The 13,888-nt window shown below is 45.1% G+C and overlaps 1 protein-coding gene across 1 annotated transcript in view; it reads left to right on the plus strand.

The window, feature by feature from the left end:
- Positions 1-13,888, plus strand: part of RPS6KA2 (ribosomal protein S6 kinase A2) — a 361,817-nt gene that overhangs the window by 214,205 nt on the left and 133,724 nt on the right. Inside the window, exons 9-10 of the mRNA XM_019527256.1 lie at positions 9,623-9,693; positions 10,699-10,787. Of these exons, the coding sequence (XP_019382801.1) occupies positions 9,623-9,693; positions 10,699-10,787 (160 nt within the window). The remainder of the gene's footprint in view (positions 1-9,622; positions 9,694-10,698; positions 10,788-13,888) is intronic.

A 13,888-nucleotide genomic window follows, 5' to 3' on the forward strand; every position in this document is an offset into this window, starting at 1 on the left:
GGTGTCGACACCACAGTCCCCCAGTTTCTTAATGAGAACAGGGTGAGAGACAGTGTCGAAGGCCTTCCGAAAGTCCAGGAAGACTATGTCCACTGCTACCCCTGCATCTAAGGATTTGGTGATCTGATCATAGAAGGCCACCAGGTTGGTCTGACAGGACCTGCCTCTAATGAACCCGTGTTGGTTGCCCCTAAGCATGACCTCCCCTGCTGACCCCTCGTGGATATGTGCCAGAATAATTTTCTCAAAAAGCTTGACCAGGATCAAGGTAAGACTAACTGGCCTATATCACTGGCTTCTGACTGTATCACTGGCTTCTGACTGGGAGTCCTGCCTCCTCCCCAGCTAGGGCTAGAATGTCCCTCTAGCCTGAGGCTAAGCTTTCTTATTCCCCAAGCCCCTCCACTTCCAGCTAGCCAGACCTATTGTCTGGCCTGAGTACAGGGGTTGATTATTAGACCCTGCAGCCCTGCCAGTTACCTGTCCTTTGGATGCAATTACTTCAGCAGTTGGCCACTCCTTAGGGCAGAGCTACTGGCCATTGCAGGGACCGTATCTCTTTTCCTTTGGCTGCTTACCACCTGGATTTTCTCTCTGAAGGCCCTTGCAGCTACCTTTTTCCTCCCATAAGTTCCCTTTTCTCTGGGCCACAAAGACCGTGCTCTTAAAGGCCCTTGACGGTCCTGCTGGCCTCATAGTCTTCCCCCAGTAACAGGGCAAGGGTTGTCTGTTACACCTAGATATAGTTCTGCTCCAGTGACATTATTGAAAGCTTTTCATCAAGGATATCATTATTCAGTGATTGAGCCAAAGAGTTAAATAGTTGTAGTTATATCTGGTCTATTTGTTGCTGCTTTGTGAGAGATTTTGGAACCCACAACACAGTTTTTGATCCTAGTGGATTAGCCTGTTTTTGAGATGTCATCAGTCTGTTGGAAGGCCAAGAGATGCATTGGTCTCTTCTTGTGCTCTCTGGTTGATTTACAGAGCAATAAACCTTCAGGCTATTGTGGATGGCTGACTGTGAGGGAAAGCCTGTACCAGCCAGACAGCCTTATGTGCATGTGGGGGAAGAATAGTCATAGGTGTGAATGGTGACAGGTTTGGAGGCCACGGAAGAAAAAAAGGTTAAGTGTCTATGCAGTGTGATAAATGCATAATTAATAAAATGAAATCTCTTTTTTTATTTTAGAATGCATTTACAACATCTGTGCAAGCAGACAAAACTACTTCATAGTAGTTTGTCCAGAAAAAAAATATTCTGTTCTGCCATCACTTTTACTTAAAACTTAATTATACTACAAAATCTTAAATACCAAGCACTGGACAATATACAAGTACTTATTTGAACAGATCAATACCTATCACCAAATCTAAATATAACTGTATTTCCATTGCTGTGGAAGTGCATTTTGGATTTGTATACCACCTGCTATGTGAAGATCTTTAAGCTATTTACAAGCACCAATTAGTTATGTTTCACACCATGATTATTAACTCTGTTTTACAAATGGGAAAAATAAGATGCTAATTAAGTGACTTGCCCAGACCTCATAGGCAGTCACTAGCAGAGCTGAGATCACAACCAAGGAGTCCTGACACAAATGCTTCTCTCTCTGAAATCATGTGGACTCAGGTTTGTAGTGCAACATTGAATGTTACCCCAAGCTCACAACATTTCAACAGACCAGGCCTTCAAGTGTTTGCATAGCCTATTCTTTTTCCATCTTCTGCTCCCATCCTAGTGTTCCCCACACCAGACATAGACTTGCTTTCTTATCTTCAGCAGGAGCCAGTGACCTAACATTCCCGTTACATGTACCCTCAAGGAATATGGTTCCCCCTTCTACACATGTATGCAAGGTCTTTATACAACGTCTCCACTGTAGGCACCATGGGGCTGCTTCTCTCATTTTCTTGCCATCTAGAATCATCAAATAAATATTACTGTCTGGTTCACATCAAAGTATACCATCAGTTGAAGATGGAGAGGAGGAAATAGTGTAACTAGTTATGAACTAAGGCAGGAACATATGGCATCCTATAATGCCTAGTGTCACGGAGTGGGGCCTAGGAGCTGCCATGATCCCGCTAGCGCCCCCTACCGTGCCAAGTGAGCGATCCAGCACCCTCTATTCTCACCCGCCACGTCTTGTTGGTATAATAGTTTGATATGGGAGGCTGCCTTATGATCCCCTTGGACACAGTGTTCTGCTCATACTGCCCCCCCATACCAGATGGGGTGACTTGGTGCAACCCCAGCCTTATGAGCTATGCGTGCCTCCTACCTCCCCTTTAGCACGCCCCAAGCCTCGCAGCTGTTCCAGACGTTGTCTGGTCACTTGTGCCTTGCCTGGCACCTTGGGCTTGTCACGCAACCCACACCCTTCCTCGGGCGCCACTGGGCTTGTCACGCAACCGACGCCCCTTGCTCTAGCGCCCCTGTGTTCGCTAGCCCTCGCCCCTCTCTGGGGCCTACTCGAGTGTTTGCCCTTCTTCAGGCTCTAGATCACACGCTCCGGCCCGGCCTCGGGCCTCCACCCGCGCGCTTGCCCTACTCCGGGTTTTTTTAAATCGCGCTTCTCGCGCTCACCCTTGCTGGGGCCTATGTCCGCGCTTCTCGCGCCCTCGCCCTTCTCTGGGGCTTGTCCCGCGCTTCTCGCGCCCTCGCTGTACAAGACCGGTCTCGCCCCTTCCGGGGTTTGGCTAGTGTAATCGCCCTCTTCAGGCTCCCACCTGCACGCTCCGGCCCTGCCTCAGGCCTCTAACCACGTGCCTGCCCTACTCCGGACTCTTACACTCACCTGCACTCGGGCCTATACACGCGCTCTCTGCACTCAGGGCTCACCGCAATGCTCTCGCCCCCTCCGGGGCTCACCGCAATGCTCTCACCCCCTCCGGGGCTCTGTCCCGTGCTATCGCCCTCTCTGGGGTCTGTCCCACGCTAAACCGCACTCGGGGCTCAGGTGGCACGCAGCCGTGCCTGGCCCCCTGACCCTTCTCAGGGTCCTTCGCCCAACTGGGCAGAATACCGCCCTCGGGCTGGCATCTCAACCCCCACACACCGCACCTCACCGGTGCTAAACAGCCATGCCTCCCAGGCACTGCTCTGCACCCAAACAGGGCACCCCAGAACCCCCAGACTACTGGGGAGCTCCCGTGAGGCCTCCTCGCACCCCTACAGCCTCACCCAGTCCTCCGGTTTATTTACACAACTAACATAACAGAACCATAAGCCAACCAGCTGTAACAGAACAATAAGCCTACCGGCTATAACATAAAGTCCAGGCCCCACCTGGCCTTCCAGTAAGACCTCCTAGTCAGGGTTCTCTCCCCCCTTGCCATGATGCAGCTACTCGTTCTGTCAGCCTGCCCGATGCAGCTCGGCTCCACTGCAGAGCTCTCACTCCTCCAGCTACCAGCAGGGAACTACTGGCCAAGCTCCGGCCTGGACTGTTTATAAGGGCCCGGCCCTGCCCCCTTCTGGTCACCTGACCAACCTGGTTGCTCCAGCAACCAGCACTGCCCTGGCAATTAGCAAAGGCCCTAATCCCTACTTAGGCATGGGGCACCCAAGTGCCCCCGTGACACCTAGCATGGTAACTAGGGAGCCCTCAGAGATTCCCTCACAGCTACTTATTAGAGAAGCATAAATTAATAATCCATACTATGCTGTTGCTAGGGAACCACTGGCTACATAATCCATATCATGGTGTTGCTAGAGAATCTCTGAGCATCGCTTTAGGTGCCTATCTGTGAGCTCTGACACGCTGTGGTTTGAATGCATTGGAGCAGACTCGATTAATCGAATCTGCTCTGTGTTCTAACTAAAATGCTCTGATATTGCCGCAGCGTCACATGTATAATCCATCACGGGTTTAAAAATGGCCACTGGGGAGCTTTAACTAAAGCTCATTGAATGAGCTTTAGTTAAAGCACCCCGTGGCCATTTTTAAACACGCAGGGGCTTAGTACACATGACACTGTAACATTTTAATTAGAGAGGCCCTCTGGGAACCACTCTAAATAAAATGCCCCCCATCCCTCCCCCTCAGCACATTTATAGGCACCCTATGGGCATTTTTATACATGTATGCGTTGCCTGGGCTGTGATGCATGCAGTTGTATAAGTGGCGAAATGCATGTCAGCGCTAAGAAAATGGCAGCAGTGCTCCTTTGAACTAAAACACCTTGAAGGTGCTTTAGTTCAAAAGTGCACCACCACCACCATTTTCTTCATGCTGATGCACATTTCTCCACTTTATACAACTGCACATGGTGCACTGCAGTTTGCCTCAGCTCACGTGTGGAGCAGACTCGATTAATCAAGTCTGCTCTGAAGTGGAGGGTATCCGGTGCATCGCTGGAAAAAAATGTGTGTTTAAATGCTCTATATGATTGACTAATTGGGATAATAAAAACATTACCTTTCCCATTACTTATTGGTATGAGGAGAGCAGGCAGGCTTGGGAAAAGGCAGCAGTCCTTCATAGCTAAAGGATGGTGCACTTGCCATCTTGTACCCAATGAGGATACCATAATGGTGCCAGAGCGTGTATAGGAGCGGGCAGGAACCAGGCCATTGGGCCCCATATAAGATCCCAGGGATAAGTATACAATGGTCAAGGAACATACTAAGGTATATCTTACATGCGACGGGTGGATAGAATCTGAACCTTTTAGCAACGCTCTAGAGAGGGTCTGATGCCTATTCGCCTGACCAAAATCCTACAATGTGTATTTATGCCTACAGCCTCACTCCCAGTCCCTGCACTGTGGACCTCCGTGCTCCTCCCTCCCCCCAACAAAGGCTCTGTCTACATGAAGGGGTTATAGCTGTTATTGTTAACTCCCTTTATCAAGTTTTATATTCAGGGTGGAGCAGGATTGCCAATATTCTTTGAAAATCAACAGGAATATGTAGGGAATTGTGCAGTGGCTTTAACTAATGACAAGATGAGCTGTTTCAGTTTTTGAAGATGGGTTGGCTGTTTACTTAATGTTTTCTTAACCTTCTTCAGCATTACATTAAACACATTAGCATTGCAGTTACAGAAACACAAATGCGTTCTTCCAGCTGCTGCTTTGATTCAACTTGGTGAAGCAAGAAACGCAGATACGTATGATGCACTGTAGCAGCACTGACTTTTAAATATTAATGTTAAGTGCATGTCTCTTGAATTTGATGCGACCCTTATATTAGAAACATGTAATTAGAGAAATGCAGTAACAAATTGCTGGTGATTGAAGGCAGAGGTAAAAGATGTTCTCTTCACCATGCACGAGAGTTACTAACACAGCTTATTGCCACTTACAGAATTTCTTTTGTTTTAAACAGTGTGGCATCTGAACCACATATGTTCAGGTTGATTGGTGCTCTGTGCCTGTGTGGTAAATCAGTTCTTTCTATGGTATCCCTTGTGAGTGGAAACAACAGACCTTTTCTTCCTAGGTGGCCTCTGACCAGGCTGTCTCAGACTGGTGTCACCTGATACAGTATCAGACAGTGTACCAAATTAAATTCACTGTAGCAGTCAGGTTTTTTAATTAGGTGTTTAATAGCAAGAAGATGACAAGAGAGAAAGCGTTAGAGGGATAACATGTTAGATCAAAGGCCGACACTGCACCCTGGATAGCTGCAGTGTGTAGAGGAGGGGCAGCGTCCAGAATTTGCTGCTGGATGGAGAGATGTTGCCACCTTTTTTGCCACTGGTGCGTGTCAAGCAGCCAAAAAACAATGATTTTCAGCAGCAAAAAGGAGATAACATCTCCATTAGTAGCAGCAAACTACCAGCCACTGCTCCTGCAACTCTCAGCACTGCCACTCCTCTGCCTTCCCCACTGCCAAACCCGAGCTGCTTTAGAGAGGATGAAGAGTACAGAGGGGTTGGAGAGAGAGGGGATAAGAGGGTACGGTGCCATCCCAGCTCCATTCTGCACCCCCATTAGGTAGTGCCTAGGGCTCATGCCCTGCTCGCCCAGCTATTGTTAAATTACTATGTTAGATACCAAACTCGAACTCACAGCATCTTCTTTGGAGTTGTGGAATAGACACAGCTCAGGGTTAGTACTTCTCTCATTGCTTAAATGAAGGGTTCAGGTTTCAAAAGGGTTTAAGTCCCAATGAAAAAAAAATGACTTGGTTCCTTTGAATGAAGCTTAGGCTCCTGAAGGGTAGGTCTCTTTGAAACCTGGACTTGAACTTCCATGTTACTTAGGCACTTTTTGAAAGTGTTACTGAATATTCCATTTAATCAGAATAGAATAATGACTTCCTTCCTAGCCTCCAAGGCTACCACCGTTCCCAGCCTTCCTGCCAGGTCTTATTTATATCTTAGTCCAGCTTGCACATGTGAATGATGTGTCCCGTCAAAAAAGTTAAGCCTTCCTAATTATTGACTTGTCCTCTCTCCAACTAAAACAACTATCATACTGGTGTTTCTTTTTTTCTCTGATCCAGATCTTTAAGTCATGTAGTGCTTTTCCTGGTGACTGACTGCTGGTGACACCATTTTAAGAGTTCTTATCAGGTCAAATGGTTCCATATTTATGGTTCTGAAGGTGTCTAGGCCTGCCTTCATTCAGGCATGAAATAAGCATGATGGTTCTTAATTTTAGGAAAGGCAGATTCACAAGCATCACAGAACTGCACCTTACCTAAAACAGGAAATGCAGTAGCTTGGGTAGCTCAGGTAAAGAAACTCATTCAGAACAGAATGAAACAATCTGGGGGATGTTCTGAGTGAAACTAACCCGCTAAAGCTTGGCGGACTAGTTTTGTAGACTTTGAATTCATGGATTATTGCTGTGCAGACACTGCCAGCAAATGGTACTATGAATCTTTAAATAAAATTAGGTTTTTTCCCCACCTACGCTAGATAACTCAGTGGTGGGGTCACCACAAAAGAAGTGAAGGTTTGATGTGCATAAAGTTACAGTGTGGTTGATGATGATGAATGATCTCTCTTAAATGTGGAATGACTTAAGATCTACAAGGAATGCAATGATTTCACTTCAAGCAGCAATGAGTAAACAGTGCCAATCTCTGTTAAAAAATTAAAATGAAGCGCTGATGAAAGAAGACAAAACTAGTTAACATTTATGTAATGCTTTTTTAAAAAAAATAAAAATCAAGAGATAGTTCATAATCATCTCAGCTTCACCTTTGAAAAGCATGTTAAAATACCACAGAAAGTAAATCTAAAAAAGGGACATTTGTAGAGATTTTCAATTTTAGGAAATGCCCTGAACTTTCTGGCATTTTGCCTCGTCTGAATATTTCCGTTTCCTTCTTTATTTGTTGCATGATATCTCATGCCTCCCATACACACTGTATTTCCTCAAATCCAAGACAAGGTTTTCCCCCTATTCTGTGTGGGATGAAAAGCCCCTAGTCTTTGATTTGAATACAAAGTGGTAGGCCAGGTGGCTCCAGCTCCAGCCCTGACCTAGAGTTGAGACAGAACTGGAGTTGCAGCTTCTGTCCCACCTGCCAGCTGCCTCCTGCAGCCTCTGTGTCTCTCTATCACCTCTGCGTCCTTGCCACTTCTTCCCTCGCCCCTCCCACTGCTGCTTACTCTTAGTTGCAGCTCTGACTCTGGGGGCATGGAGCACATGCATGGAACCAGCAGCATGCCTACAGGCAGCAGCCATGCTGGTTGCAGCAGCTCCAGATCTGGCTCTAGATGTGACAGGGTGCTGGTTCTGCCTGCCTCCTATAGCTGTTGACCTTTCCTACCACTGCTTTCTCTGCTGAAGCAGTGAGAAGGACAAATTTAAGGAAAAAATTTATTAGAGATGGCCCCTCCAAATATTAGATTGTCAACATGGAAAATTATAACAATTTTACTATTGAGGGATCATCTTAAATGTGAAGTTATCTTGGATTTAGGTAAATATGGGACGCATTTATACATGCATACAAATATGCACGCACACACATCTCCTAATGGAGGAACTGATTTTAGATATCATCAAAACATATTTGTCTGACACTTAAACTTAACGTGGCAATGTAAATTCTGTCCTCCCTTTCACTGGTGTTATCCTAGGGAAGTCAATGAGATGTAGAGTTTATGGTCTTAAATTTCAAGGAGAAAAAAAATTGGGGGGTTCCACTTCCCCTTTACAGAATTTAAGCTCCTTTTTAAGCTTTGGGATAGGGATTTTTGTTTGTTTACTTTTTAAAAAATATGTTAGCCCTAAATAAATACAGGATAGCTATTACTTGAGGGGGCGTTATTAGTTTTACTTTTTATATTCTTTGAAATAGTGAAATGGATAAACGTGTAAGTATACATGAGCTGTTTATATTAGTGTCTTACATTATTTGTTTTAATTAAAGCAGAGCAAATTTTAGCACTGTCCTGGTTATTCCAAGAAAAATAAAAATAACCACTAGGTACTTGCTTATTATTCCTAGACTAACTTACAGTTATTTTAATTACCTGATAGTAAACAAAATGGAGAAAACGTGAGTCAATGCATCAACATGTTGACAGACTGACAGGATGCCTTGTCCCTGCTGGTGATTTGTTCTTTGGCCTTGGGGAAATCACTTTGCCTCAGTTTCCTCAGCTGAACAGTTGTAATAATAAAGTTGACCCAACTTTGTAAGGTGCTTTGAGACTTCCAAAAATGAAAAATCATTCTGCAAGTAATAAGGACTCAATGGCAAGACTTAAGGGGAACTTATTTAAGGTGTAAAAGGAGGAGTCAAGTTTGTGTAAGATTTTTCCACCTATTTCAATATTAAATAGGACCTTACTGCACAAATTGCATCCCTGTAATTAGTAGAATGACTCACCTGGTAAGGTACAACTCAACACAAGGTGTTATTATAAATGCTTATAATTAAATAACTGACTATTAAGCGGTTTATATGTTATTACAAAGAAGGGTCCCAGGCCTAGTCCAGATGTAAGCAGACACAATTCCCATTATCCTCAGTGGAAGTTGCTCTAATTTATGACATGGTTGAATTACATCCCTGGTCTCTCTTTGTCTACACATCAACCAATACTGCATATCTTTGCAGATATGATGCTGTTGGTATGAGCATGAAAAGCAAAATGAAATTCAAACCAAGGAAGCTTCCTCAGTTTGGGCTTTCATTATAAACATGAAATTCAGTTCAGGCTTGTTGAAAGGATTGCTCAGTTTCAAAGGAACCCTGACTGATTGATGTTTTCGCGTATTAGTCTGGCAAAATTTAGTAATTGCGACTGATTTTGCTTTGAGTTTTTAGGTTTGTTTAGATCTGAAAGTCAAAAAAATGATGGGAGTGCATCCAGGAAAATGAAAGAGGGAGGAAGCAGATTCATATTATCCCTAAGAACCAAGCTGTTATAACGTTTCTACTAGTGCATGATTCCCAAGTTCTAGGTGTGAGCAATTCCATAGGCAGTCCTTTGAGGAGAAATATAGTATTGGTCCCTGATATTCTGTATAGGTTATGATGGCAAGTAAATTTCTACTATCTTCTTTGTATAACTCTATTTTTTGACATCTGTAGTCTAAACATTTCATTATAAGTGAAACTGAAGTGAATAAAATAAACAAGTCAAATATAGAAATGCTACGTAAAGCAAATCAATTTATTACTTTTTTTATTATTCTACAGTTTGAGATGCTGACTGGTTCACTACCATTCCAGGGGAAAGACAGGAAGGAGACAATGGCTCTCATTCTCAAGTGAGTATGAAATCCGTTTAGTCTACCTACATGTTATCTGAGCTCATTGAATGAGCTGTTGAACCTAAGTATACAGAATGTATCTAAGAACAAACACACACAGAAGATGAATTTTGAAAACTGTGTATAGGGGTTCACATTACTACAAACTGCACCTCTGAGTCTGCTAGATGGTTTGAAAATCACATCCAGAATAAATGATAGGAAATGGAATGGGTGGTTTATGATAAACCTGTCGAGAGGGCTTTTCAAGGAAAATATTTGAATGTAATAAAAGACTCACTTATAAAACATGTACAAGGTGGTGAAAACTCTGCGTAGTCATTTCTTGACTTTTAAGCCCTTCACTTTCCTCCCTTCACATTAAATCAATGTTGAGCACATGCATAAAAGTTTGCAAGGTTACGCACATACTCCCTGCCAATTTCTGATTTCTTTCATGTACCATTGAAGTACCAGAGCTATTCGTAGAAGCCTGAGGTTTTTAAACAAAGCAAAATATACTGTTTATTATTGCTCTCTTCCTTTTTTTAAACAGCCATTACGACTCAAAAACATTCCCAAAAAAATTTTGCACTCGGACTTCGGAATTTATTTGTGCTTGACCTTGAATGAGGAACAACCGGGGGGGGGGGAAGAAAAAGATTGCCAACTATAAAGGGAAACAATTGAAAAAATGTAGAAATATCTGCAAATAACCCCTTAGAACCCTTGTGCAACCTTAACTGTGTGGTAGTATAAGGTGCTTCAGGTCTCATCCTGCTCCTGTTAAAGTCAGTGGCAAAACTTCCTTCAGCTTCAATAGGAGGAAGATTATGCTGTCTTTTTGTAATCTGTTTAGGTACTTGCACCTTTGGTGACAAATGCACGAGAGTATGTACATACATGTGTGTGTGTGTGTGTGTGTGTGTGTGTGTGTGTGTGCGCGCGCATGCCCCAATTAAGTTAACCTATGAACTGCAGCTGTAAATATGAAAATTTGGAGGAAATGTTCTGTCCTTTCAGAGCCAAGCTGGGAATGCCTCAGTTTTTGAGCATAGAAGCCCAGAGTTTGTTGCGAGCCCTCTTCAAAAGGAACCCATCCAACAGATTAGGTATGGATTTCTGCATTTTCCATTTCTGCTGTGTAGAATGTGGCAGCAATAATTTCTTTCAGTGCATGGTAATTGGTAGGTGTCCTCTCCATTATGTGTGCAAGTGTATTTACATTTGTCATGCAGTAAACCATAGGCAATACTGGGCATAGTAGCAAGAAAATCAGCCACACCACTGGAATCCAAAGCTTGAGATCAATTCATAATTTATTTCTTTACTGAAAAAGTAGTGTAGATCACCAGCATTTTTGAGCTGAGTAATATAACCCTTGTGGATAATCACATAGGAAAATAAGACACTAATAACATTTCTAATGATCTGTCTATAATTTTGGTCCAGTTTGGGGAGGGAGGCCAAATTCTTCTTGCATCTCCACCCATATTACATTTCTGTGTCATCTTATTTAGCTTCCTGGGAGCATTTTGAACAAGGAGCCTCCCTCTGGAATACCAAAAAAATAAATACCTCCTTTATCATAAATGCTTTTTCTTTATCTTTCATCTTAGCTCCCATTTAAGTGTTGATAAGTGTAGAGGAAGTATGTGAGATTACCTAGTGCTGTCTCTACCATTTAGAGTTCCATTAAGAAGGTACTGGTGTTCTGGGGGGGATATCAGAAGGGACTTGGTAAATGGATTCAGTTTATAGTAGTAGGTGCCTCCTTTGAAATTGTGGTTGTTAAATTGTTTATGCTGGGAAGAACAAGAGTAACTCTATCGAAGATGAGTTTACTAAAAGAACACTGTGGGTGCATCTACACGTGCATTTGTTCCAAGATCAGTTTACTTGTAAGTAAACTGTTCATGACTAAAAGCTCCCGGGCAAGCATCTACACATGCAGAGACATGGGACCAGACTTGCTGCTCCTAGCAGCAAACTATTCCCACTTCCTGCAGCCCTGCAATGGGCCCCTGCTGCCACCAGGGGGAGATCAAGGCTTCCCCTTGTTACTAGCCTGGGGCTGGCAGGGAGTACAGGGCCAGGTGACAGCTGTCTCTTGGGCAGGGCTGAGACAATTCTTCCTGCCCTCAAGGCAGCTGCCTGCTGCCCGGGTGGGGACAATGTCCCCCTGCCCGGGCAGCAGGGAGCTCCCAGCCCCAGCTCCCTGACTGGGTCAAGGGACTTGGAAGGAGCTGCAGGGGAGGGACAGGTCCCAGCCCCCAAGATCCCCAGCCTGTTCCCCACCCAACTCCATGTTCGCAGAGCTGAGCAGGGAACAAGCTCTCCAGCCCCTACCCGGCAGTTGTGGAGTGGAGCAGGTCCCAGCCCCATGCCCTGATCAGGTGATCAAGGCATGGGGCTTGGAAAGAGCTACAGGGGTGGGGCAGGTCCTAGCCACCTGCCCCATCCACCAGTGGGGCAAGTATCAGTGAGCCTCTCTGCCCCATGTGCCAGTGCAGTGGCCCAGCCAGGGGCTCGCTACTAGTTGCCCTACTGATAGATGGGTTAGGGGGCCAGGATCTGCCCAACCCATGCAGCACTTTCCCAGCCCCATGCCTCAATCACCCAATCAGGGCACAGGGCTGGATCTGCCCCTGATGGGGACAGTTCCCAGCTCCCACTCTACAATTGCAGGGCTAGGGCTGGAGAGCCTGTTCCCTGCTCAGCTCTGCAAGCATGGAGCTGGGTGGGGAACAGGTTGGGGAGCTTGGGAGCTGGGACCTGCAGCTCCTTTCAAGTCCCCTGTCTCAATTAGGGAGCTGGTGCTGGGACCTCCCAGCCCCCACTCTGCAATCACTCAGCTCCATGAGCATGGGGGCTGGAGAGTCTGTTCCCCACTCAGCTCCCCAGCCTGTTCCCCACCCAGTTCTGCGCTCATGGCGCTGAGCAGGGAACAGGCTCCCCAGCTCCTGCCATCAGGGAGCTCCCAACACCAGCTCCACAATCAGGAAACCAGTGCTGGGAGATCCTTATCTCCCAGCCCAAGTTCTGCAGTTGCATGGCTTGGGCTGGGAGATCCTTGTCTCCTAGCACCTGCTCCACAGTTGTGGGGTTGGGGCTGGGAGACAAAGATCTCCCAGCACCAGCCCCACGAACACAGAGCTAGCTCTGGGAGATAAGGATCTCCTAGCTCCATGGTCACAAATGGGGAGTGAGGGCTGGGAGATAAGGATCCTCATCTCCCAGCCCCTGCTTCACCATCATGATCTTGGAGCAGGGGGCTTGGAGCTCCCTGCTTCCAGGGCAGGGAGACATAGTCCTTGCCAGAGCTCTGGTGGTGGAGCCCACCCTTGCAGGAGGCAGCTTCCAGGGGCAGGAAGCTATATCCTACCCCCTGGTGGCTGGCTGACCAGGAGCAGATTTGCTCCTGGGCAGGCATCTACACAAGCACTACTGTGCAGTAACTACTCATGAGTAAATTTGCTATTTGCATCTGCAGGTAGCAAATTAGTTGCTATTAGCAAGGTTTACTGTGCAGTAAGCATGTGCACATGTAGATGCACATGCTTACTGTGCAATAAACTATGCTACTTTACAGTAAAGCATCTTGTGTAGACATACCTTGTGCTACTATTAATTAAAGTATTGCTTTGTTCTATGAAAATATTTTAAGTTCTTTCTACCTCCCTAATCTCTTGCTCTGTTCTAGGCAAACAATGGAATGACATCAAAAAGAAAAGAGGCAAAAGGAAAAAAGAGTAGTTGCAGGAAGATTTAGCTTCTCATTCTTTATTTTGACAGCTCTCCTTTTTTTCCTACCTCCATTTCTATTAGCAGTTTATCCCTCTTCTCTCTACTGCCAATTTCATGACTTTTCCTTTTCTCATCTTTAAAAGTTTTGCAAGTCTTTACAATTCTTCCTGTTGCTGCCTCCTAAACAGGTCCATCTTCTGCCATGTTTAGTTTTGGGAGAATTACTGTGGCCTTACCTCATACTAAAGGACTCTGTTTCTGAAACTGACAAACTAGCAAACTAAGGAACTAATTGAGTTACTGCTTCTCATTGTCTTTAGGATATTTTAAAAATTCCAAGCACATTGTTGTTTATCACTGTTGTAGAGTCTCCACTATTAAGTAATACCCCAGTATGAAATTAGACACAGTTTTCAGGGAAGTGGAAGGCAAGACAAAGCCCAAGATTCTGAAATTCAAACAGAGG

This window comes from Gavialis gangeticus, unplaced genomic scaffold (genome assembly GCF_001723915.1).
Source record: "Gavialis gangeticus isolate Ggan-Ray unplaced genomic scaffold, GavGan_comp1, whole genome shotgun sequence".
Lineage (NCBI taxonomy): Eukaryota > Metazoa > Chordata > Crocodylia > Gavialidae > Gavialis > Gavialis gangeticus.